Source organism: Synchiropus splendidus, chromosome 2 (genome assembly GCF_027744825.2).
Source record: "Synchiropus splendidus isolate RoL2022-P1 chromosome 2, RoL_Sspl_1.0, whole genome shotgun sequence".
Taxonomy (NCBI): Eukaryota; Metazoa; Chordata; class Actinopteri; order Syngnathiformes; family Callionymidae; genus Synchiropus; species Synchiropus splendidus.
The window spans coordinates 9,180,136-9,207,598 of record NC_071335.1 but is presented as its reverse complement, the minus strand read 5'-3'; the positions used below and the strand labels follow the sequence as shown (position 1 = coordinate 9,207,598).

The window sequence follows — 27,463 nt, the reverse complement described above, 5'->3', positions numbered from 1 at the left end:
GCTTCGGTTTATTCCACATCAGCATAATAACATTGTCTCATCGCCTGGCATCGCATAGCATCAAACTGTTCAAAGTACAAACACATTAAATAGAGACTGGATCAAGGGTGCTCCTCGTACCAGATACACTTCGTCACACACGTGCATGCCCATATTTAGCCTCCAGGCTGAGTCACCGAGACAAGACCTACTGGGAGCTCCAGACAAAACAGGCATTCCTGTCTTCACCCCAAGGTAGCCATCTCTGGTGTATTTGGAATACAGAGTGGGTGGATATCTGTTCAACATTCCATTGGTACTGAGCAACAAGCTATGATTTAACTAACCGCTAACCGGTCTCAGGCCCACACACCAAAATTTAGCAAGCAATCCCATTTTATTTCATTATTATATTTTATTTTATTATTCTACAACAGAAGAAGAGCGGGTTCCTGTGGATACTGTTTTACATCGACGATACGAGTGGTGTTTTCACTACGTAAATTAATCCCTGTTCCGTACAAGTCTCCTGGTGAAGTTACAACACAGTGAAAAACTCCAGGCAACTGAGCCTCAACAGTCTTGACTAGCATTGGAGAAAAGAAGTCTCACAATTGCAAGACATTATTTTACTCGCAAGATTAAGAGTAAACGCTTCAGGCTGTACAGTCCTATTAAACTTCATTTGAAAATGTTTCTGGATTCACAGCATCTCATTCTCATTTCTCTCAGCCATACTCTCATGCCAAGCATGGCGCTAGCTCTCTGCCACCGACGTGTACGAACATTGTACACTCAAGTCTCATTCATACAAGTCAGTGGCAGAGATCTAGTCGATTCCCACTTGTGAGTCAAAGTGACTGCAGGTGAGAATCTGACTCGACACGAATCTCCATTTCAGAGGGAGCAGAAAACATCAGCAGTGACTGATCCTATCCTGAGCCAAATACCACAGGGAGTAAAAAGATCTACATGTCAGACTGCGTGTGCCAAAGTGCTGCAGCAGATGGCGTGTGTGCAGAATTGTTGATTAAGATGATAAACATCTGCATGCAAGTCACTGGGCAGATTGCATTTAGGGGAAAATAAAAGCAGAACGTGAGTGTCTTCCTTAAATCCACACAGACCAACCAGTCGCTTGAGAAAACTGCCGACTAAGCAAGTGTAATACAAGCAATTATGAATGACAAAGATGCCACCTGGCATGTCTTCACAAGTCTAAGACATGACAGCAGGGAGATGTATGTGTTTTGACATTAGCCTTCTCTTGTTGGTAAAAGAGGAAAAGAGATGATGTTTCCAGCAGCTGACCTGAGGCATGAGAGAGGGATCCTTGCCATTGAGCCGCTGCAGCGCCTCCAGAAGAAAGGGAGTTTCCCTGAAAGCCAGGAAGCCAGCGATGTAGGGGGCTGTCAGCGTCACCATCTGACTATCTTCATATAAGAGCTGTAGGAAAAGAAGAAAGGAGCATATACAGTTGTGTTCATAATCATAGCAGTGTGTTGAAAAAGGTGAGTAAACCTCAAAATTCTTCAAATGAATTTTATTCCAATGCAAACAAATGCATTGGGGACACGGCACATTCTTTTTCAAAGCAAAAACAATTGAAAAAGTGATTGAAAGTCAAGAAATACAAAATACAAAAAATAGCAGTGTTGACATCTTTATTTACAAACTCAAAAATGTAATTTATAAATAAAGAAAATCTTGATGATTCAACTTTCCTGAGAATCATAATTCTCCATTACTTGAATTTTGTTTGTCTGGAACCATGATTTTGCTCGCTTGCTGGTGTGTTTGGGGTCATTGTCTTGTTGATGTTGCCCATTTCAAGGGCATTTCCTCTTCGGCATACGGCAGCATGACTTCTTCCAGTATTCTGATGAACTCAAACTGATCTATGATCCCTGGTATGCGATAAATAGGACCAACACTGTAGTACGAAAAACATCCCCACACCATGATGCTTGCACCACCATACTTCTCTGTCTTCACTGTGTACTGTGGTTTGAATTCAGTGTTTTCAGGTCGTCTGACAAACTGTCTGTGACCCTTTGACCCAAAAAGAACTTATCATCAGTCCACAAAATATTGTGCCATTTCTTTGTAGGCCAGTCAATGTGTCCTTTGGCAAATTGTAACCGCTTCAGGACATGTCATGTCTTTTTTTTTTTAACAATGGGACTTTGCGTGGGCTTCTTGCAGGAACCTTGGCTTCACACAGGCGTCATCTGACCTTAGATCTTCTCCTCCTGGAGCTGATCACTGGCTGAGCCTTTGCCATTTTGGTTCTCCAATCCATTCGAATAGTTGTTTTTCTTTTACGTCCTAGTCGTTCTGGTTTTGGCTGCCACTTTAAAGCATTTGAAATCATTTTAGCTGAACAGCCTATAATTTTCTGAACCTCTTTATTGGTTTTCCCCTCTTTTATTAACTTCTTTATCAAAGAACGCTCTTCCTCTGAACAGTATCTTGAACGACCCGTTTCTCTCTGTTTTTCAAGGACAAATGCACAGCCAGCATGAGCAGCATCAGTTGTCTTGATCTTTATATAAGGGCCACCTGTTTAACACCTGTTTTTGTCACACAATCCATTACCTCAGTAATTAACTATTAGTAACTATTTTTTTGAACACACCAGTTAATGATTCAGTTTCACAGAATCAGCAGCATGCACGTCATGCCTGTTGGGTCTGTTGGTTTTCTATACCTTTCTTAAACCGTCTAGAAACTTACTTGCAGTGTCGAAGTTGAAAATCTAACAAAAAAATAGATTTATCTTGCGATTGATGCAGGACGGCCATTATTTTGGACACAACTGCAAGTAGGTGTAGTCCTGCACAGAAGCTCAGGTTCCTCGACTCCAACTTTCCAAATACTGAAGTCCTCCTCTCCAAGATAAAGCAAGTCCCTCATGCTCAGACTCAAACTCTGTTTTAAAGTTATTAAATAAACCCCACAAAGGGGGACCACGCTCCAACTACCCCTCCTCATCACTGGCCACACTTGCTCTCAAGTTTTTGCCTGCCTTAACTTGAAAACAGCTTGCTTGACCTCAAAGGACACGCTGGACAAATCGCTTTTGTTGACCTTTTTTCATCAAGCAGAAAGAAGCTGAAAACCTTTCAAATATAAACAAAGACCATGTCAAGGCAAACATTAATACAATTCAGCTAAATCATAAAAATAAAGACAGACCATGGATAAAGTGGAAAGTGAACTAATTTTCCTAAGTCTCTATTTTGAATACTAGTGTTGTAGTCAAAACCACACCAACCAAGACCAAGACATTATCAAGACTGAAGCGTATTGAGACATAGACAAGACCAAGATATTTGGAGGTCGAGACTGAGACACACAGAAAATATAAGTATACTGTATTTATGTCGAGTATATGAGTGTCAAACTGATCCACAAATGTGCCGCACTGGTGCCAGTTTTTTGTTCCATTGAAGCTTCAGGTGTTCAGTTGAATCCCTCTCTGGTAGTTTTGTAGGCAGTACCCTCCCGGACAGTCCAACACGGACATGGACTGGAGTTCCCGAAGAGCCCTCTCTTAAGATATATGGTGCACTCACAAGGCACCTTACCTTACTCAGGGCGCCAACTTTGAGTGGGTCAAGCTCATGTTCACATGAGGTTCTATGTGGGAAGGGTAAAAATGTAGCCTTTAAAGTGTCATTCTCCACTGTCATTGGGCCTGCTGAATTGCCAACGGTCGATATGTGTCCGAGGGGTGAGCTTTCCTGGTCATCTGAGATGTATAGAACATTTCTCTGATAACGTATCAGCAGCTGAGGCCACTCTTAGTCCTCCTTTCCTCAGGCGTTCCTCATGTGAGCCAGTTTTATCGTAACTATTGTCTTTAACAAGCCAATGGTTCTTGCCACAGTATGAATTGTCAAAAAGGGAACCTGAAATCTACAATAACAAACAGAACTGCTGGCGTCACACATATGGTGTCCAACTCTGCAAAACGCAGGATGACATACCCTGACAAAGTGCGTCCCTTTTCCGCTCAATGTGGGACGTGTAACTTTGTTACGAATATGAGACAAAGGGCAACTCCAATGACTCAGCACTGCTGGATAGCATTGCCGCCTTCACCTCTTCGCCTTTTGTCCACTGCACTCGAGTGCTGTGGATATACAGGGGTTGGACAAAATAATGGAAACAATGACCACCTTGTGCTGCTTGTTTCCTGATCCTGGTCCCCAGGAAACAAGCACTGATGCACAAGACACGTGGCAGCTAGGATGATAACAGCAACAACAAACATGGAGGAATCCCTGAACAAAAGCAAACAAAAACAGTCTGTTTGCTTTTGTTCAGGGATGTTACTCGCTACACAATGGGCAGGGTTTCCACTACTCCTACTAAATTCTTATACAAATATTTTCAAGACATTAAAAGAGCTCTAGTTTAGATGAGGTGATACAAAAACTTGAACATAGCCACCATCGTGATTTATTGTGCTATTGTCAAACTGATGCCAAATAAACAATATTTTGTTGTTTAAATGTATGTCTGGGTCCATCATTTGATTCAGTAACATACATATTCATTCAAATAGAAAAATGTGGCTTCTTGTGGCAAATATTCTTATACCATTAAAGTGTGAGATTAATTCATCAAAATTCTCTAAATAATTCGATTTTTTTAACTGAATCCCACCCCTAACACACACACACACACACACACACACACATCTCAACCCAAGATTGTTCAAGAAGTTCATGCCATCTTCATTAGTTCAAAGTTGTAAGTGCAAGTCTGGTAATCAAATGAGGTAGAATGTGCTGCATCATACTGCACTGGAAGCTTCTGTAACAACACTACAAACAACAGTTAAGCGATCCAGGGGCCACTTTTCGAGATGAAGACGTCTAGACAGGATCATTTGCAGCAGTAGTCTAGAGTCACAACAATATAAATTAGTAAGTGTTTTCAGCTCTGTGTTGGGAAGACAAAACACATTAAAAATAAAGTAGAACAGCAACTCACAATGTCCTATAAAAGCATGTCCCATAAAAACATTAGGTGCATGGTGTTTTCTACTGTGCTGTATAAGAAGAAGATTCTGGCTCATGAGGGTTACAACATCTCTGATGACAGTAGCCAGTCCATCATGGGTCTTCTGACCGCAGTCAAACTGCTTAACTTCCTATGTGACTTGGTGAAGCCACTTCACTGTGTACAGATGGATGAGAATGTCCCTGCACCGTATTCACATAGGGCTTGAAGAGTCTTGGTGGCACTTCAAGAGGCTTGATAGAGTCACAGAGACGCAAACGGTTCAAATATATATTTAGAACAAGCGTGTGGGCTACCTGTGGTCAGTAGGAACCATGTTGGTTGACAGGTAAGCGAGGGGAAAAATGTGTATCCAGCATGCTAGCTGATCGAGTTTGAGCAAAGAGGTGGAAACTAAGTACCAAAAAAAAAAAAAAAAAACTCACAGTTGAGAGCAAATGGGAAAACTATATACTTCACACTGATTCCAGTAGGTATGGGCAAGTTCAGTCACAACCACAGAAAACCAACAACAAGATGCCTGTGAGCAAAACGCCCCCCTGGCTCTCACCTTGAGATCTGGGTAACTCAGGACCACCAGCTGAGCACAAGCGTTCACCTCGTCCCCCTTGATGAAAGACAGGTCCACCCCAGCGACTCTCTGCAGACCTGCAAAGTCTGGCCTGCTCTGCCAGACCTCACTGTCCTGGTCCACCACCAGCTGACGAAGACGCTGTTGCTCGCTGAGGAACAAACAGTACAAATGTTGAAAGCAAGCACTGGCTGAAAATACATGGCCTGTCCTGAAGGTGACCAGCAACTCAAACAGAGGAGCACACTGGTCATGAACACATCAGTAATGAACAATGTAGGGGTCATTTCAAACAACATCAAAACAAACAGCGGTATTGATTCATCACTCAGCAGAAAGAAGCGGTAGAAAGGACGCACACCATTCAATAAGTGACAATAACGCGATGGACAACCAAATACTTGCGCTGATTTAGGAAGTGTGTTCCGTCCACTCGACTTTGAGAATTACGAGGTTCCTTGAACGCGCCAGAGGGGGAGTATTTGGACTTATAACAAGAAATACCTCTTAGAACAGGGGATCAAATTAAACGCGGGTATAGCAAAACATTTTTATTTCCCATAGCAGCCTTCGTGGGAAAACATTCACAGAAAAAGCCATCACATTGCATTGCAGTTTCAACACGCGACAAATCTCAACCCGCCACTTAAATACGATGACAGTTCAGTAAAGGCCCAGGTAAAGGACACACCTCTCCCAGTCCTTGAGTAACTCCTCGGCAGGACGCATGTCCATGTTCCGGCTGGACACATACAGTCAAGGCAAGAAAAACAGTGTGCAAAAGCAGTCAGCGCGCTTCCTCGTATGACGTCACAGGAAGAAGGGCGACGTCACGTCAGTAGGTGGGACCAAAGGGGAGAAATTTTGACGTTGAAAAACACGAAATTGCAATGTAATTAGAACTTGCGTTGCCACTCAAATCTCAAAACGTATCCATGCATATTTTCTAAAGGATTTCATTCAGAATTATTGTTACATGTTTGTTCTTGCATCTACTATATATATATATATATATATATATATATATATATATATATATATATATACTGAAAATGTTGAATGCCTACATTTTTGGTCATAAAAATGTAAAAAATTTTAAAAACAAAAACAAAAAAAAAACCGGATTTGCAAGGGTATACTGCCATCTGCTGGAAACTACAAATATATTAGTACCGCATTGTCTTGAAATGCGTCCTTAACGGGGCCCTCAGAGAGCCGGGGTGGCTTTCATTCCAACCAGTCATGCACACAGATTATCCAGTCAGGTGTCATCTGAAACAAGAAGTACCACACTGAAAATCAATCATCTTTTTTCCATGCGGTATTAAATGAAGCTACAAAGTGGAGCAGTCTGCAAAGTGTGCTCAACATTCTGACGGATTTGATGGCACTTGGAATCAGGTCAGTTTCATTACTATAAACGGCAGAACTCAATGATGCGGCAAAGATGAATCATTTTGAAAGTGGCAGTTCCCCCGGGGGGAGGAGTATTCAACCAGATACATTCACCAAACAAACAAACAAAAAGACACCATTTTATTTATATTCAAGTTTAATGCGTTCAAAGGCCCATACAGGCATCATTGTCTCAACAATTCAAATATTTTTACACAACTTGTTACATGAAGATATGAAGCCGTGTCACACAGAAACCGCTTAGCCCTCATTGGTGAGTGAGACGGATTGGAAGGGTTCACTCTTCTCCTTTGAGATGAACACACAAAGATCTACAGCTGCTGATGCTTGTTCTACTATAGAAGAGATGAAACAGACAAGGAGATGGGACAAAAAATATCTAAGCCCTCAGATGGGTCATCCCATGGCGGCTTAAGAACATTCCCCCTCCACTCGAACGTGCTAGCCCTCATCCTGGAAAGGTCCTTTCCCAAGTAACCTTTCATATTATTGCATTCAATCATTAAGGTCAACTCAAAATGTATCAAAAACGTCTGGCATCCTCACGTATTTTTTCTTTTTGCTGTCAGCTGCACTTGGTAACCATGGCAACAACCCCTGCGCAAAAGGAGTCAGTTCTATGTGTAGATATAAACATATGAAAAACCGTTTTCTACAGTTCACATATCTGTAAAGGTTGAACTTCTGTACGTCTATGCGTTTACAAAAGGCTAAAACGGTGTTCGATGACAAATGGCTCCTAAATGGCTATATTATCGAACAGTAGATGTGCAAACCCACTCCCCGCATGCAGTAACAAAACAGGGCTCCTCACTCCAAAATGTACTTGAGCCCTATATAGTCAACACTCCACCCAACACTCGAATGTTCATATCAGCGTTTTCTACCATTAAATGCAACATTGGCGCTCACACACAAGCGCGCACACACGCACACACACATCCGTCCATGATGCATGCAAAATCTACATCACTCTGAAATGGTTCTATCAAGGTCCACTCAATTATTAGGCAAATATCTAGCAGCTCTTTCACTTTTCTGTGAGAAACTACTCAAGTTCCTTGAATGTACAATCAAATATTGGATGAAATGAGACAAATGGAGGCATGTTCCTTGTTCCCTTACCTGATGGCATCACTGATAGATAAACATAGCTCTAGTAACTGGCTCAGTTTGCCTGCATGCACATCCACCATCAGCACATTATTTCATATAAATATTAACATTTCTTTAAGTTAAAATGATTATGTTATTGCTGTAGCACATCACCTAGCTGGGAGGAAGGTTTTCACACCTTCCAAAAAGTGCTAGGGGAACTGTAAAAAGAAGACACTCGACTGTGATGGAAAGAGGACATGATATCATGACTGCTGCCGTCGCTCTGGTAACACAGCGGCAGGTGTACTTATGTAACATTGCATCCACGACCGACCACCTGTCAGTGAGGTATGTGTCGTCTCAGTATATGTGGGAGTGTAAATGCATATATGTAACAGCATCTCCAGTGTTTGTCATCACACAATGACGATATTGCTTCTTTCACAAAGACATGATGTGTAACCCTTCACCAGCCTGCACCAAACCTGACACGTCTGGCTAATGCTGGGGTTTAAAGCCCAGAGAGACAGCAGGCACTAAAAACAAATGGCCTTTGTGCAAAATTCAGCCCTTATATATCTCAAGTCTTTTTTTGCCTCAGATTTGTCGGTATGTCTCGAGTTGTGCAATCGTGCTGCCGTTCATGAGAAACTGGCTTTGCATTGAGAGTCCAAAGGTCATAGATGGGGCAAAGTGGGGGTCAGCGGGCAGAGCAGGAGTCGAGGTGCTGAAGTCATCTGGGCCCCACGTCTACCTGGAGATCATGGAGCTGGACTGCGACTGGCTGGATGAGGTGGTAGCGGCGCTGAGCTGGGAGAAGCCGCTGTGGCTGGACTCCAGGCTGGTCATGGAGCCCCTGAAACAGAGCAAGAGGTCCAGTCAACAAGTGTCTCGGTTTCCAGACAAACATCACTCCAACAGCACACCTGAGCACCCTGGCCTGCCGAGAAACAACGGAGCAAAACACATGATGATGCAGCAAGTTCAACCCACACCAACCAAAAACCCAGTTGGACAAGGTTGTTAGCATGTGTGCGGTGGTGTCTGCGACTCCGTCTACATGGCCAGTAGAAAACCTAATTTGAATAACCACAGGTGAGCACAACTGTGCCACGACACAACATAGTTGTTGAAGTGCCGATTACTCATAGCATTGCTTATTAAACATCAGCAACAGTGTGTGCTAGTCGTGTTGATGCTGATCAGAGGGAATGTCAGCTTCCATTTTTTTTTTCCATTACTGCAAAAGTATTGAAGAAACAAGCTTTCAGACTGCATGTGCACACTTGGTAATAGATGGTTTGATACACAGACTAATCCTTTTAATTCATTCGCTACATTTTTATTTGATGCAGACTTGAAATGCCTCGTGATCCTCTTGTCCACAGAGGTGACATCAAACCTAGACCAATGAGTACACAATAGGGAGCCTCTTCCAGCAGAACTGCTTGAAAGCACTTGCTCCCTCTTGGTGGTGATTCCAAACCTGTTCTGTAAGTAGGTGACTGACATTTTGTGACTCTCTGTCCTCATGTTGGTATGTTCAGATCTGCATTCACTTCCTGTCCTAGATGACACTAATGATGTTTCACCTGTGAATCATTCATTCAACTCAAAGGAGGAAAAACAGATGATTTTGATGGATGTGATCCATTAGAAATGTTTTAATTCAGGCAAAATCAGCAGAATATTATTTCATCTTAGCGCTACTTGTGTTGAGCAACAGGTGTCCAGCCAACCTTTCCTAGTACTGTTAGTCATGCAAGCCGTGGATATGCCAACACTTCTGCTCTTCCTCATCAGCAGACTGCAACTACCAGTGAAGTAGCTGGAGCAATGAAGCCAAAAGCAAGAAGTGATGCAAACTGCATCTCTTTGCTTAGTTAGCAGCGCAGTTGTCATGAAGACAGCTTTATCTGCAGCCATGGCAGCAATGACAATGACATTCTGCTGAAAGGAAAAGGGGCAAACACGTGGCCACTTACAAACTCTGCACATCACAGCAAGCCGTTCTTCAGAGGAGAGAGACAGAACAGAGGGGGAGGACAGGATCGGAGTGAAATGGACAAAAAAAAGTCGATTAAAACAAGAGCTTGAAGGGAGAGGGTTCAACTGTTGGGGTGTGCAAAGGTCCCTTTGCTCAATGCTGCTGCTACAATGTGTTTGTTATCGAGCTTGTTTGAGAGATACTGCAGGGTGAAGAGGAGCGAAAATAAAAAATGCTTTACACTGTGGAAAAGACGAAAAAAAAGTCAATATCAAGGATCAGATCAAATAAATGAAGTATTTTGCCTGTCAGCGTAATAAATAAAGACACAAGTATCTTGTGACCAACCTGAAGTCCTCAGAGCCCAACACCTCAGTGTAGTACATCACTTTGCACTTGTGCGAGGAGACCTGTAGGGTGGCCAGGACATCATCCACCCGAGGAAGGTTTGTGGCTGAACACGCTGGCATGTTGTGGAATTTCCACTGGAGGATGTAGAAGCCCGGCCAGCGAGTAATATGAGACCCCTGAAATCAAAACAACCATCCACTGAAACTGACGCCCATCGTTGGATCACATGATATTACAACGGTGCTGCTAGCTCACCTGCACACTTTCTCCCTCCCTACAGGTGAGTGGAGACTCCACCATGCTGTAGTCTTGGCCGAGCGTCCACGACTTATCAATGAGCTGGACATTATTTCCGCCTGGGGAGGTGATGCCATGGGCTCCGAGCGGGTCTTTCCGCGGGGGCTGTGGCGCTCGTTTGGAGTGGTAGATGTTGAAAACTATGTCTCCTTTGCAGACATCAAAGTCCCACGTGATTACAGAGGAGGCGTCGATGATCTCTATCAGCAGCTGGAGAAAAAAAAAGGAGAAATCTTGAAGGAAATTTGGGGTGAAGCTCAAACATCTACAGGAAAAAATAACACATTAAAATATCGAGAGAAAAATACAAACAGCTTAAAGTTGTCAACTCAACTAACCAAACAATCTGAAATATGCAGGAGTCACAGTCGAGAGGGTTTCAAAAAGTGTCATGCAGTAAGTCGCCAATAGGTGGCAGACAACCACAACTTCAGATATATCGGAATCAATTCTCAAAATTCCACATAATGGTACACATAGATGTCTTAAAACACATCTTAAAAAGAATTAAAAAACTGAAGCTCTCATTTGTCCGAAGGTGTGTGACCATCACCTGGCGCATCCTAATGAGCCTCACCTCGTGTGGTGCCCCCTTAAAGATGCTTGCACTCTGGTAAATCGTCTCAGTCCATAAACGGACATCTTCGTTCTCCAGCTCCTCAGCTGTGCGGTACATCGACTTTGGAACCAGGCCTCCCTCTGGTACCTCACACTGTGAATGAAGACCACGTGCAGAGAAGCGAGTCACCGACAGAGATTTAAGAATGAGGCTGCGTCATCTGAGGAGACGAGTGAAGACATCCGGAGCCCCATTTAAAATAGCTTCCCACTCACCATGCACTCTCCACCGAGGAAGTCAGGGATGATTTCCTTGTCTATGTAGTCCAGCAGTCCACCAGGACCCTGGTAGTCATTGCCGGCATAGATCAGGAATTTCTTGCGAGTGTTTTCATCAATGAATGGACTCACCTAAAAGATTAGGAGACACAACATCAGTAAACATAGATATTGATTGTCGATTCATATTTGCATCCACATAGAAACAGTTGCGGATTAAACATGAGTACAGCGGACAGTCAGAGGATGTTAATTCTCACCAGCGTCCACAGCACTGGGAATACTCGCGGAGCTCTTAAAATAAGAAGCCGCCCCAGAGTCTCAGGGTAGTTTGCCTCCACCACCTCGATGATCCTGAGCAGCGCTTTGACTCCTGGCCGCCATAGGTGACGCATGTTTAGACCCTCCAGATCCACCAGACATGTCCAGCAGCTAATGAGCAGAGGGAGGGGCAGGATTAGAGAAAGGACGCAGCACACAGAAACATGAACATGAAGTGAGGCCTAGTTGCCGGAGGCAGAGCCTTCTAAATCTGGACTCTCTACCATCGCTCTAGGATAACTGTGACACGAAAGCCATTCATAGCTCACATGCCTTCCTGTGGCACTGCTCCAGACACTTGGCCCTTTTTGACAGATACAGCCCTTCCTTCCCGCCCACTCACACTATAAGCTGAAGCACTCTACACACATCTGTCAGCAACATTCTTTTCGCACTGGAGGGAGGAGACGTACCCCCTGCCTGTGTCCTCAAATGACAAATGTGAACTTGATCTTCACAACAACAACAAGCGTCACCATTGTGCCACAGATGCAGTACTGAATCTGAACACCACAGCACGCACAAAAATCTTACCTGATGGGCCGACCAAACACTTTGGTATTTTCTTCACAGCGTCGAAGACCCTCCTCATTGATTGACAGCACCTAGAAACGGCAGCAAAGAGTCAGCCAAAACACACCAAGCCCAGGTGGCATTGACTGGAGCAGTACAGTACAGGTTGTGCATCAGGGTTAACCCATTATGTATTGGTGCCTTTAAAAGGAAGGCCACTGGACTCTTAATGCCTTGACCCGGGCGCTAGCACCTAGTGGCCCACTTACACAACAGACTAACAATCTTTTAAGACACTCACATGTCTGAGCAGAGACTCCTCTCCAAGAGCACGGACAAGTCCTTTCGTGTCCATCTGGCCCAGTCTCAAGACATACAACGGACGACCATCTGAACAATTGAGCAAACATTGTCACAATTCAGGTCATTGTCTGGATGTTGCCAGTGATTAGTTATGCAAAATGACTCATGACTGCTCTGAATGCTCAAAGAGCCATAACAGCAACATATTGCCCATTTATGTGGTGACACAGGCAGGTGAAAACAAAACAAGGGGAGGGGTGAACATAAAAAATAAGTGCTTCTGCAACTTGTAATTTCAGAAATACGCTGATTTGGACTTTAAAAGTCCTAAAAACAAACTTAAAAAGAAATGGTAAATGGCGAGCCATTTCAACAGCTATTCAACAAATATGGACACGTTCATGTAGATCAGTGTCTGACAGTATTTTTTTTCATAAGAGCCACATCAGCTTAATTTAAGTCAGTGTGACTATTACTATTAGAAATCAATCTCTTCGTGGTAGCTACCTGGGCTATTAAGACCTTAAAGAGTGTGCTGCAGAATCAAGATTCAGTAATGCAAACGCTATAAACATGCTGCGTTGCCAGGTTAGAAAGCTGTCCCTCTGACAGGTGGGGGAGGGACCTTAATTATGATGAAAAGAGAAATACTAATAGATGTTCGGGGGGTTGCATTATGGTGTTCATTTATGTAGCACATTTTTAAATTTGTATTTCTATTTTTTTAAATGCATTGTTACATTGCTACAAGCTAGCCTAGTATGTGAGCCAGCGACTGAAGCTGAACGAGCCACATGTGACTCACAAGACGCAAGTAAACAGGATCTAGTTAAAATCTAGATGAGGACTAGGCGCTTTTCATGAGAGTCAGCACCCGCAACGGGCGCAGTAAATTTAAGTTGGTAGTGAATGAATGTTTTGACATGGTAAAAAAGGATACATTTAATGAACATCCCACTTTAACTCATGCCCTCTGACTAGTACATATAAACGTGCTTGTCTGATGGATAGGAACCTCAGGAGGTGAAAGGAGAAGAACACGCAGATCTCTATGGACCCAACAAATCCAGCACAGTTGACTGATATTGTCATGAATCTTTGCAGTAATCGTGATGGCATATTTACCTTTATCATGGTGGTGCCAGCCCCCAGTGTAGAAATCCTGCAGGACTTGTGGAGAGGTCCATGTCTCCAACAGATAGTCTACTTGGTGTTGCTTCCTCCACGTTAGTGACTGGCAAAGTATCTCCCGCGCCTTGTCCATGTTAAAGTCTCTTGCACGCAAGAAACGTAGGATGTGCTCATCTTTTGGAATCTGGACATCAACAAGTAACACGGACAACAAACAATGATACTGCCATGTGTCAGGTAAAACCAAACATATACATCAAAACAAATAATACATTTCCATCAAAACAAATAGTCCCATAAACCTCCATTGGCTCATAGGATGATTGGGGACCACACCACCATACCTTCCAGGTCAGGAGAGCCAGCAAAAGTTGAGTCTGCAGGCTCCCTACCCAATCAAATGCATGTCATTTTTGTCATTCCTTCAGTGGTGTGGAACTTGTGGAGTACAGTTGCATTTCCTCTTATCGACTTCCTCCAAACACTAGTCACTACTCGTCCAATACAGTGCTGCAATGATGCAGTTTCTTTGGAAGACAGTCTTAGTCACTTTCAAGGAAGCTGCTGAACTCATCAGTTATTAGCAAAGGCCTGCCAAAACCCTCCCAATAGTCACAATAAAACTGGCCTAAGCATAAACCAGGTTTTAACAAAACACAGAAAAAGGGCAACATACCTTCCCCTTATGAGTCTCTTGTAGCCATTTGCGAAGTCTGATGAGACAGCTCTCCTGAAGGGGGGTGAGGTCGCCAAGGTAACGTTTGATATAGTCTGCATCCAGTTTGTCTGCAAACAAAAACACTTCATTATGATTTTTTTTCCACACAGAACATGCAGGGTAAGGTTCATGCCAACAAAACATCTTTGCGGGGATGCATACAAAGACTAACCTTCAGGTGTGCCAGCCTGGATCTCTACTGCACAGTCTCCCTGCAGAGCACAGCTGTCCTGCTTGGCATCATGAGAGATGCTCTCCTTGGCATCAGTGGCCAGTGGGTCAGAGACAGCGGGTGTGGCAGGGAGGGAGGGGAGGACGCCCGAGCTACCCGAGAGAGTGGTCGGCCTTGGTTCAGGCAGGGGCTGAGAGGATGGAGTCCAGCGGGGGACGTGCGTGATCCCTTCATCTTCAAGCTCTTTCAGGTAATATTCAATGATTTCTTTTCCCTGGACAGTGAATATATGAAGCTCTGAAGTTACTAACACTTTAATATTCAATTACACTCCATAGATGACAAACATTCATAAGGAATGTCAGACGTGTAAGGTGATACTGCTGTCGTCCTCTCTCATGCAACTGAACATCCTACTTTACCTGCTTATCTTTGATGGTGTATTGAATTATTTATTTATATCAGTTAACATCAGTTAATTTTTACAAACATGTCTGATTCTAATAGAACAGTTCTTCAAGATTCCATTCCTTATATATGGAGCACATGCCATCAAATCAATTTACTCTGTAATCTATGTGCGTGTCTCAGCAGGACATGAAGTCAATGGGAAATGCTCAACTAAAGCTCAACTTTATGCTCACTAACAAATCATGATGGAGCTCATGTGTACATGTGTCATCAGCTCTAGAAGGGAGGTGGATATTTGATAGAACTGGCAAAGGCACAGATCCATTTTTCAGCCAGCTCCTCCCACCTAAACAAACAAAACTAACAGTCTAAATTCAAGCTGCTTGATCAGAGAAGAAGGGAAAAAATAGCTTATTTCTCCAACAGTTGCAATGTTGAAAAAAAGCACACTTTAAATTATATTACTTAAAAAAAAAGAAAAAAGAAAAGAAAAAAGTGCACAACAAGCCCACACACTTTTTTGATACTGCTTGCGTATTGCTTCATAGCAATCTTCTCCACGGTGCTCTCAAAGCCAAAGAATGACTTGATGTCGAGGCTGGCGCTCTGCTCAAAACATGTCCACGCTTCATTCTCTGGATGAACCTGTTAAAACAAAAATTGGGTGCAACTTATATTGTGTACTTTTTTACCATTCCATTAGGAATGTGATAAGGTAAAATCATTGGGGATTTGAAGCTCAAACCTATAACTACGTTGGTCCCTCAGAGCCCTCAACAAGTATTATTTTTGAACTCTGTTATGTTGTGCTCTACACAGCACCAGCTCAACAAGTGATATTAGCTCACCCCAATCGCTCGTTTTGGCGCAGTGTGTGAACACAATAGAAGAGCCTCTCTGTACCCTTGGAACTAAAAATTGGCTCAGTGAATGTACTTGACCTCATTAACTGAGCACAAATTCATTCACCGACCCAGAGTTAGAAAAGAGAAAATGAAGCATGTGGAGGAGAAACGGGTGTCAGCCCAATGTGTCCAATTGTTTGAATATCAGAGGGGGTTGAATGACTCACAGAGGAAGCTGGGTTACAAAACAACGCTGACAACACTTGACTGAAAACAAACCCTGCTTTACATACAGATACACAATCTTGAAAGCTGAAATACAAGGGACAGGTGTAAAACCACAACCAGAGACAGCCTTGAGGTCTAAGGGAGAATGTTGACGTGCACTTACTGAATAGCTGCAGACCTCATGGATGATGACCCTGTTGGAGAAGGTCTCATTATGAGACTCGATGTGAAGTGTCCTATCTTTGCGGTTGAGTGTGTTTTTCTGATTGAAGTACACATAATCCACACCAGCAATCTGTGTAAGAGAAAAGGAGAAATTACAAATGATACTTGATAAGTGAAGCTACTTGACTAGGTTCATCTAAATTCCATGACACTAAGCAAATACTGTTGACCTCAACTTCTCCTTTGGCCTTCCATCTTTGTTTCAGTGAGGCAGCTTACAATGGGTGGCTTCAAAATCCAAACCAGATGTTTGACCCTTGAATCCACTTTGGTCAATTCCTACCAATATTACTATAACTAGTAGCAACAAAATTAAGGTAAAAAAGCTGTTGGGGAAAAAGTCTGACTACAGTTCTCTGGCCTGAATTGCTGTTAAATATTGCTCCCTTTTTAATAACTGACAAAATTTGAAAGTTTTCTTAATGAAAGACAAAATCTGAATACAGCAGTCTTTTGTTTATAAAAAATAAAGGAAATAAAGTAAACAATATGATAATTGAGAGAACAAACTAACAAAACAACACAACTCCAAGTGTCCTGAGTGTCTATCTGGCAGTCGATGTGTCTGACAAGTGTCTCTGCATATGATACTGTATCAGGGACTGTGGTAGATGTGATCAGTAGATAGGATGAGTTTACAAAACAGGAATTAGCAGATCACAATCCTACTAGGGGTGGGATTGGTGCACTGCCCTGCACATCATTTCTCACTGACTCCTTTGGCAAATGTCCGAGAGAAATGTCATATCGGGAGATCATTTTGAGAACTTGACTCTTGCTAAGCTAACCATGGATGCATCGTAAAAAAAAAGTCTAGCCGTCCCCGCTAAAGTCTATAAAAGACGATCGATACATGATGGAATGACAATTAAAAAAGCAAATTCAGTCCAAAGAAAAAAATCCCGGTACAAATACAAACAATTTAGGAAGAATCAAGGGTCTGAGAAGGAGTCCATAATAGCGAAGAGTATGATAGTTCTCAGTTTGTTACCACAGTCAACTAATAAAAGGCTACTTTATAAAAGCCTTTATTTTATCTCACCCTTTTCAGTAAGCGTGGGGCGTCCACATCCAGAGCACAGCGGCGCTCGATCTTATGAGTAGATCCGTCCTCGCTGGTCTCTTCTTCCAACACATCACTGGCAACAAACATTGGGATGAGGTGGCAGGTAGGGAACCGGCGCTCGTAGGCCTGAAAAGACCAGAAAAAATGACTTGTGTGACCAGAAGACACAGCTGGAGAGTAGACCAAATCATGAATTCTCATGTCCAGCAACAGAAATACGTTCATTCAAGCGTTACTGGCAGCAACAAAAGATCTTGCCGAATACTATGTTTATCCATCAATATATAAATAATCAATCTGTGTCGAAAAATCAATGCTCAGGAGGAAAACCAAGTCAAAAAATTAAGTGACAAAACACAAATCAAGCTGCAGCCATAAATCGCAGGAACAGTTGCAGCGTGGATTTCATCCTAAAAAAAATCTATGAAACTATTGAGTCACATAGCCACAAACTTCAAAGGTCTGAAAAACAAGCTATTTTTAGTGTAAAGTAACCAATGTTGATGCTTTAAACTGCTGCCTGAAAAACAAAAAATGGGGAGGGCAGGAAGAGCCCTGGAATTTAACATTGTTCATTGGGGCGGTTCAAGCAGTGTCATCGACACTTCTTCCAGGGAAAAGACACATGCATAGATGGGTTCTGACCATGTCCAGAGCGGAAGAGATCATTTGTCCAGGCAGCAGAGGTGCCTGGCCTGCACTGTCCCAATAAACGCTGAGCTCACTTTTTCAGCCCTGATGCCTCCAGAACACTGGCCATGAGATTAGCACAGCAGTCAGCACATCATTCACCGTAAACATCAGGTCTGCCCATTTAAAAACAACCATTGACAGTAAATGCTACGTGCTGCCAACAACCCAACAACCATCATGTGGCTAAACACAATCCACACAAAAGGAAAACCATTCAGATGTCCTTCTGTTTCTTGTTTACAAGTGGATGTGAGATCACCAAAATAAGACGTAAAACAATCTATAAAATTCTACTGTTAAAAAAACAAACAAAAAAAAACAAAACAAAGCCTGCCAACTTTGCATTACAGAATCAAAGAACAAATTGCCAGAAACCCTTGTGTACTAGTGAATCTAATCTAGTTTAAGCATCCAAGTGGGCAGAAGCAAAAGAGCAATGATAATCCCCCCAAAACACTGCAGAGAAGTACTTCAGTCTAAACTAACAAAATAAAGCAGTTACAATTCAACTGTCAGTATTAGACGGCCAAAAAGAACCAAGAGTCACGATTTAATCATGAAGAAATACATTTGTAGCTTTCCCAGTGAATGTACACTTGGTTGTTACATCTGGCAATATATAGTTTTCCAAAATGCTTGAGTAATTGGTGAATGATGAAGTGGTGTAGAAATAAGTAATTCATAAATAACACTGTGTACAGAAAAAAACCTCATCATCTCCAGCAGCGAAACAGTTGTGTGATATACCTCAGTGGACACGAAACCAAATGTATTGGTGTCCAGCTTCAACAGTTGTTGTGACATTGTAACTACAGGAGGTGGCAAGGGAGTGATGTCAGTCAGAGCCTGATCCTCAAGCTTATGGAATGGTTGTGTAATAGAGACACTGGCCACTCGGAGGTTGGCCACTGCTATTTTTGGCAGCTGGCTGTCAAAGATCATGTTGTGACAGCAGTCAGAAATCAAACTTGATTCCATCCAAGATGATTATTTTCATGATAAACAAATCAGCCAAAAGCATTTTGTGAAAGATGGACATCTGGCATTAAAGAAACCCTTCAAAACATCACAGCTGACTCAGGCACTCATGGGACACAATGTAATTCATATTGGTTTGCAAACTAAACTACTTGGATGTTTGTGCCAGGATCAATGATTCAACACCACAAACACATCCTTACATAATGAGTGGATCAGCAACGTGCCATACGTTTAACAACCATTCAGCAGAGTTAAGAATCAACTTGACAATCACTCTAGAACATTTCAGAACACATTACATATTCTGCGAAAAACCTTCTACCCTGAGCTTATGATTTATGAATAGACTGAAAATACATTTGATGGCATTTGACTTTAAACATTAAGTTAAAGCATCTGACTAGGGTGTAAACTAAACATGACATTATTACCACCAGAAGACCTGAAGAACACTACAGTCATGGACTCTTTTCTCACTCTAACAAACACAAACCGAATAATGACACACAACAGCATATGGCGTTGGTCATGTCAAAATCTGGCACCTATTGAGTGGCACTGGCAGTGCCCTGATGTCATTCAGCCTGTGCTTGGTAGTAAAAATCATTAGTCCCCTTCTGCCTCTTCCAGGAAATCCTCTGAGGGCTTGATGTCACAATGCAACCCTACATTCGGTATATAGATCAACCACTTATTCCCAGTACGGCATGCAAGTCATCAGCCACACAATGAGCAACAGAATGTTTCATCATTGAAACTAGGTCACTGTCAGCAGGCCAAGGGGGACAAGACGCCAATGGATTCAAGCGCCTTTTTACAGGCTCAGAAAGGGATCATGAAGACGTATCAGGCAGCCTCCATTCAAATCAGAGATTGATAAGTAAGATTTGCAAAAATGTTGGTTCATATTCCAATTATCAGTGGTGAATACCATGATCATTCATCATGCTTTCATTGGATTTGCATGGATATTTGAATGCATGGCCTACTCTGAACCCTGCAGTGGATTCAATGACCTTGTTACACAAGAGAGCAAATGCTACAGAAAAACTGCTTGACCTGACCTTCTGTGACTATGGAGCACTACAGCAGTGAAATGTACATTGGACTTACAGCACACAAAAGCTAAAACATGAGGGACTAGTAATACCATTAGGGTCGTCACCTAACAAATACTCAATTCTGTCACTATTTTTTTTTCTCTTTCATTAATTGTTTCCTGCACCCTGCAAATCAGTCACTATTTTATGACAATGAGCAAACATAGTCTCTGAAAATAATCTCAAGGCACCAAATCAACAACAAGAAATAAATTCCGGTGCAACACAAAAGAAACCCAAAGAGTCCAAAAGTCATGGTGATTTTGTCATCCGGTTCTTTAAAAATGGAAAAGTCCCCCTGTTGGCCAGGCAGTGATGAACGCAAGGTGGAGGGTCAGAATAAGAACAAGCCAAAGTAAAGTGTGCAACAATGGCTTCTTTGGATAAATGCATACCAGACCACCCACTTTTCTTCCAGTGCGCCCACTGCCTCAATGGCAGAACTGCTTGGACTCACCAACACAGAGGGAGAAGAATCAGTTTCATGAGGAAAAATGGGTGTGGAAATAGAGCATTTAGCAAGAGACATAAAAACCAGAAATGTCCTAAAAACAGATGCAAGTAAGGAGTTGCCTCAACTGTTGGATTAATCTCATAACTCAGTGATGATCAAATGAGAGATTATTAATGAACTTAATAAAATGAAGGTGTAGGCCAGAGTCCTGAAACCATAGCCGAGTGATTCTTTCAGCCGAAAAAGAGGCACCATCTGCAACACACTTCTCTACAGCCTGACCCACAACAATGGGTTAGAGCCACCCGGCAGTACCTGAACACGGAGGTAAATCCAGATTGATTAGTACAAAATACTTTCAAACACACTATTTCGACTAAATTTGACACACCTCCTATAATCCAAACTTCCAGTTAATCTCTGACTTCATATCAAAGCTGAAGTAAAAGCATGAAACCTAAAACCTGTTGTGAAAGAAAAGCTTTACGTAATGAAAAAAAAAAACAAATTCTGGAGAGTATGGCTCAATTCCGACCCCAAAGTAGCACAGCTGCCACCCAGCTCTGAGTCACTACGTGAGACGCACGGCTGCAGCAAAAGACAAGTCAATTGTATAAGTGCGCCTGCGTAGTTGTCCTCTTTAAATGGGGGAGAGAGGTTGCTTGGCAGCACTGCTTCCTTGCAGCAGGAAAGCTGGTGAATGAGTGTGCTGGTGATCAGTGAATGAAACACTGAATCTGAATGAATCTCCAAACAGGCTCCTCCAGTCATGTGGATTATCATCATTGGCCATTGCAATCTGCAGCCCCTCAGCATTTTTTATTGCACACAAAATTTATTACTCAGTACAAGCACAGCTTGTTCATATAAAGAAGGCATTTCCTTTCAATCAAAAACGTCAGGGATTTGTCAGTCGTAGTTCCACACAGTGAAGACAGACCGACATTTCTTTCCCAACGTAGCAAAGATTTACAAAACCGGTTGGATCAGTCGCTTGCTGGTCTGACAATATGACACCTTCAGTGTATTGGAATGGTATCGGTCTTGTTCTAAACCCATGTCAATTTGGTTCTTGAGTCATACGGTTTACATGCAAAGATGCATGGGTGGAGCCACAGTTCAGGCCCTCTGCTGACTAAACAACTGAGCACTTAGTGACTGTTTACAGCAAAATCCTACTGGACTGGAGTGGTAGCATGTCATCTGCTGACTGAAAATCCCACTTTTCACGATTCTCCTTTGTCCATGAAAGGACAACGCAAAGTACAGACACAAACTAGACAGCATGATCTGGATGATCTTGACTAACAAAGTAAAAACCTGAATAATCAGAAATCAAGGGGTCCTGCTCACCACACATCTGGAGCTGGGACTGAACAACAAACCACCAGAGCCATGTCAGGAAAGCAGAGCTCATCGTCATCGTAAAGGATTTATTATAATCTGTAGGTGACCGAAGCAAGTACTGCGCCAGAAGTTCCCAGACGGATTAAATACAATAAAGCAAGCGGGAAGCAGTACAACCTGAAAACTAGGCTGTACAAGTCTTAAGGAACCTGAGTGGAAGTGGGTCAGGGCACAGTGGAGCATGGTTGTGAAACTGTGGGCATGCTTGCTGTAACATGATGGGAGAATAGGCCAAGTGTGAACACCCAGAAGAAAAATGTTTCATTAGAATAACCATATGTTTCCTTGCAAAATCTAAAGGGTGTCACGCACCCATCTACTTTTGCATTGTAGGACTCCGTGACACACCATTTTCTCTGGCATCATGCTACTTATTGTGATGCAGTGATGCAATTTAATTTGCCCCAAACCCTTTGTAACACAGTAACAAAGGCAATAATATATTGTTTGAGTTAGAAAGGCATGTCAAAAAAGCCAAACAGACAATAAGTAAAAAAAATGTGACGCAATTGTTACTAATGCATCCTCGCTCATCACGATGACAATGCCACATCTTCACTTGTCATCTTCAACCAACCACTGCGGTGCTGGTTAGCACCCATCTCCAACTGCAGTTTCAGTTGTTTTTATTAGTTGGGCATTTTTCCTCATTGTGGAAGCCTTCCAAGAACAACTGTCCATACAGGCTTAAAACAACAGCAAGAGGCGTAGTGTGTTCTTCCGATGACATTCTTCCCAGAGTCCCAAAGGACAAACTGCAGGCATCATGAATGGTCTGGTGGAATCATGGCAACAACCGCACTGAATACATTTCCTGTTATTGAAATGCAGCACTAGGCTCCAGGGGAAGACTATTTAGAGAGCATGTTTGTGTGCCTCGTTCTGCTGGCAAACAAAAACTTGAAGATCAAGAAACTGTGTACTTGACATTGAAAATACAACAACTAGAAATAAAGGCCTGAGTGTGTAGCAAGGACACAACTACCACTTGTATAGAAACACATGGACCAATGACCAATGTGATGCTGAAACCCTTGTCAGGCCCACAACCTTGTCTTTTCCGTGAAATGTCACATATGTACAGGATATACATTACTTGAAACCCACAAAGAAATGCATGAAACCATCCAAGATGGTCGCATGGAGCAAATTAAGATGTTGCATTGCATTTATAACCTCATTCACTAAAATAGACAAACAATACTTTACAGTACAATGGACCATGGGAATTCACAAATTGGACTGCATCTTGGAGAACACAGGTCTCATAGCATAACAGGATTTGTTACACTCTTCAGGTGATAGAGGAGTTGAGACAGAAGTTTCCAGACGGATTAAATACAATAAAGCAAAGCACAGGAAGCAGTGACAGAAAACAGGGCTGCATAAGTCTTAAGGAACCCAGGGACAAGTAGGTCAGGCCACGGCGGAGCAGGTGTGTGCTACTTATTGAAAGTATATGCACATACATGGATAGCAAAGTAAACATGAATGTGTACATTTATCAATGATATGTTAACAGCTGAAATACGTGAACATGTGGAGTCAATCGCTTGGAGTGTAGTGTGGTTTTCAGAAATGCAACAATATTTTATCATAAAATATATTGACTTACAGTCTAGAAAAGGAAAAACATCCTCATTAACAAAAGCTGAAGTGGCAACTTGTGGCACAGCAATATTAGAGTGAAGCCATAACATGGAAAATAGAGCACATTTGCTTATTTTAAATTTTAATTAAGGTTCACCAATATCCCATTAGCTTTGAAAATGTAATAGAACCATTGGCTAAAGAAATACCTGCACAACCATCATTAAAACCAATGTTTCTGGTATGACAAACTGCACAAAAATAGTTGTACGCATGTACGGACCTCAACCAACACTACTAGAAACTAATGGAAAGGAAGAAAGATGACTTTTTAAAATGCAGGAGACCTGTCCAAGCAGCGTTGAGGTAGACTCTATTCCCATGAATTCTTTCAGCATTGAACCATTGCACAGATGTCACATCCCTGCTATAATTTACTTGGAATGTTCGAGAGGAATCTTGATCTGTCAAGTCTGGTCTCGTAGAGATCTTTCCGTTGAAAAACATTCAATATTCATAAGGGGCTTACCTGTCTTGGTTTGTCTACTGAAAACAAATACTTGTGATTTGAAAATACATACAGACAAAAACAAACCTTTTTCTGTCAAAGGTTTTCTCCACTTCATCGGAAAATGACTGCAAAAACAACATCTGCTACAGCCGTGATATGGAATCATGTTATGTAACTTCACATTTCAAACACTTAAGTGTTAGGTAGCCAAATGTTGAAGCACTTTCCTGTCACAAAGCAAGGGAATCCCCCAAGGCCGAGTTTGGAAAAGACTGCTTCATACATACACCACAGGAATGCATTCAGCACACAACTGACAGGATCAAATAGTCAAAGTGAACAGCAAATTAAAGACTCACTTCAGGAGAGAATTTCATTGGTTGTGTAAACAATAGCATAGTAGCATGAAATTTGCTGAACCAAAACTATTGTGTTGATTTCAATATTCTTCAAAAAATGTCTGCAAAGTAATCCTGATGTAGTAGCTCTGATATGAGCATTTAACAGCCAGCCTGTTAAAAAGCAATTCGTTTTCTAAAACAAGCCTCTCACTAATGCACAAGAAGCCTTGGTTGTAGGTAAACTCGCGTAAAGCCAGTCAGCGATCGTACATTTATAGCCTGGTGTTTGCACTGCGCACAATCCTGCTCATGCTAAGAAGATTTTCGGCCTACTCTCCCCGTCCCCTGCCCACCATCTGATTCCATTTAAAGCAAGCGTCACCTGTGCGACTCCACGTTTGCTTCTTTCTGAAACTCAGAATCACCTTTGCCACCAGTGTAAAATTTGAGTTATATAGAAAACAACAACCGGGTCGACTTATGTATGATATGTTGTAGGCAGCTGTTGCACAAAATGGGTAAACAAAGGAATAAAGGTGGTCAAGAGTATGACAGATCTTGCATCTAAAGTTATGCAACAGTTTCCTTTCTGATCGCTAATGTTGAGAAACATGCCGTGTTAGAGAGTCAGGACTGAGGACTGATGTAGAGTCATCAGGAAAGCCGAGGTTTCCTTCAACAACAAAAGTCCTGGCAAACATAGCTTTCCAAGCTCTTTCCAACCATCAGAAGAACTCAGTCTTCATATAATTTGCATGTATAACCAAATACAGATAGTCTCATTCAACAACCACATAATAAAGAGGAAGCAAAATAACATGCAGATAAGCAGTTAGTGTGTGAATGTCCAACCAAAACACACAAGCACAAGAAGCCATCACTTTTAAGTCATAAAATTGCATTTAATACCAGGCCATTATACGCACACAATACTCATATTGTACTTAGGCCGATCAAAAAGGAGTGCGAGCAGCAGCACCGCCAAGCAATTTACATTCAAGGTGAGACAATAAGCGACTACCTTCGTTGTATGACCCCTGAAACACACCTCTGCAAGCCCACCCACGCGCTAGTATGACATAACACCAAATCCAAGACATGCAAAATTCATGAGGTTACGGAGCAGATACAGGTGACACTTACCGCCATCACAAGCTCAAATGGATGCTTGTACACCCGCACGGGGGACTGATACTTCTGCACCATGTTGTAGATCACAGTCACACCGACAACCTGAGGCAAAATGCAGACCTGGTTATGAGCAGAAGTAACATGAGGATGACACTGTCTCCATCAGGAGTGCAGACACTGAAAATATTTTTCTTGTTCTAGGATATTCACTACATTAACTTCCCACGAAGGACCTAATGTCAACTGAATTGCAAAGTGTTGCATATGGTCACTCATGCTTTTCATGCCCTTGTGTTGGCTGGGTTTCCTACCGCATAACTAACATATCACTGATTGCATTGATCAGTCAATACTTTCTGTGAGTAATACTTGAGCAATGGATGACAGATATAGGAAGGTGTTTGTATGACGATATTGTGGGTTCCCAACTAATGTAGGCAATCATACATCCAGAGGAACCATTACATATACGAGGTGCGGGTGACTGTTCTACAGGGAGCTAAATATCCAGATGACATTCTACGTTCGTCAGTTCGCACAATTAAAGAATAAAACGTTTGAACCATTTGCAAACCACTATTACATCATATATTATGTGATGTAACAGATGGTTAGACGGGATCATTTACTATGAAAACACTAGTGCTTCAGTGTTGCATGCTGACACACGTTTGTAACTGCTGCTTTAGTGCGATGGGAATCGTGGTTATTGGCTGCGAGGATGGGTGTGGAACTACTTACACAGGGATCAGAGGACAGGGTGACTAATAATAAACAAGCTAGACGGCCAGGATATAAACATACTGGAGCTGAAAGAACGACACTAAGTCAGGGGAGACTGCGACCGTGAAAATATTTACCGTCATGTTTCGGGATCTGCCAAACGTCGTAGTGACATATTAACACAAGACATTATCGTTAAAAGCAGCAAATGACAGCAACGATCAGAAATAATAGTTACTGGACGTAACTTCAGTTCTATGAACACGTGCGAAACCCTCTTTTCCAATCCAAAGGCACTGTTCATTTCAGTCTGCTTCAATTTCAAGGCGACCCAGGCGATATTGACCTGTGACGTGCCACGCTGACTTGCCTCAGCGGTACCACGGTCCGTGGACTGTAGCCACCTAGCTAGCAATATGAAGGCTCGAAACAAATCACGCACACTTACCGGTTGAGTCAGAAAGAAAAGAATGTTGCTTTGGTTATGGGTGGTTTCTCCAACACGACTGATCCGAGCCGACTCTTGCCATTTCCCTCGCACTTCGCCGGCTTCTGGCGATGAGCAGAAGCTAACAACCGCTAGCTTGTGGGAAATCCGGTACCGTCAAGACGGCGTTCTTCAGCCCGCTACGGTAAATGTGCTGCGTGACGCAAATAAATATCGCGAAGCCACCGTGGAAACGTTCTAGACTGTCCTCCTTCTTTTCAACCTACCATTTCTATAACCCTCTTATGACGCAAACGCTCCGCCCTGGTCTCCCCGCCCACCTTTGTGACGTCACATGCGCAGTGACACAGACGCAAGCGCGCACACAGTTTTACAAGTGGCTTTTATTGTCTTCTTGCTTTGTCTTTTTCGTTGAGTATTTGTCGTCACTTTAACTAGAGCAGTGGAAAACAACGTTTTAACCGTGAGCTTTGGTTTGCTAATGAACTTTACTGCTACTATTAGATATCATCTTGTTATGCTTTAATAGAACTATTTTTTATTGTTATTGTTTCCTTTAATTCTGTTAATTTTCATCCAGT

The 27,463-nt window shown here is 42.4% G+C and overlaps 2 protein-coding genes across 10 annotated transcripts in view; both read right to left on the bottom strand.

The window, feature by feature from the left end:
• LOC128755023 (endonuclease V-like) overlaps positions 1 to 6,363 on the bottom strand; it is a 74,990-nt gene extending 68,627 nt beyond the window's left edge. For all 7 annotated transcript variants that reach the window (XR_008414012.1, XM_053858155.1, XM_053858156.1 and 4 more), the window contains exons 1-3: positions 6,276 to 6,363; positions 5,564 to 5,735; positions 1,291 to 1,425 (exon numbers count right to left, since the gene is read on the bottom strand). Coding sequence is in view for 6 of the 7 variants with exons in the window: in XM_053858155.1 (XP_053714130.1) it covers positions 1,291 to 1,425; positions 5,564 to 5,735; positions 6,276 to 6,319 (351 nt within the window). In the remaining variant the exon portion in view is untranslated. The remainder of the gene's footprint in view (positions 1 to 1,290; positions 1,426 to 5,563; positions 5,736 to 6,275) is intronic.
• Positions 6,364 to 7,135: 772 nt separating this feature from the next.
• LOC128754263 (SEC14-like protein 1) lies at positions 7,136 to 27,174 on the bottom strand. Of its 3 annotated transcripts, XM_053856758.1 has the most exons (18): positions 26,883 to 27,174; positions 26,572 to 26,587; positions 25,724 to 25,813; positions 17,480 to 17,629; positions 16,376 to 16,507; positions 15,656 to 15,784; positions 14,729 to 15,002; positions 14,515 to 14,624; positions 13,833 to 14,022; positions 12,706 to 12,794; positions 12,426 to 12,496; positions 11,831 to 12,002; positions 11,568 to 11,702; positions 11,311 to 11,445; positions 10,692 to 10,943; positions 10,434 to 10,612; positions 10,084 to 10,110; positions 7,136 to 8,954 (listed from the first exon to the last, which is right to left on the bottom strand). In XM_053856758.1, exons 2-18 carry the CDS (start codon positions 26,575 to 26,577, stop codon positions 8,849 to 8,851), a joined length of 2,247 nt encoding a protein of 748 aa, XP_053712733.1. In that variant the 5' UTR covers positions 26,578 to 26,587; positions 26,883 to 27,174; the 3' UTR covers positions 7,136 to 8,848. The 3 variants fall into 3 exon arrangements, with proteins under 3 accessions (XP_053712733.1, XP_053712734.1, XP_053712735.1); XM_053856759.1 differs by lacking the exon at positions 10,084 to 10,110; XM_053856760.1 differs by lacking the exon at positions 26,572 to 26,587.
• Positions 27,175 to 27,463: the final 289 nt, after the last annotated feature.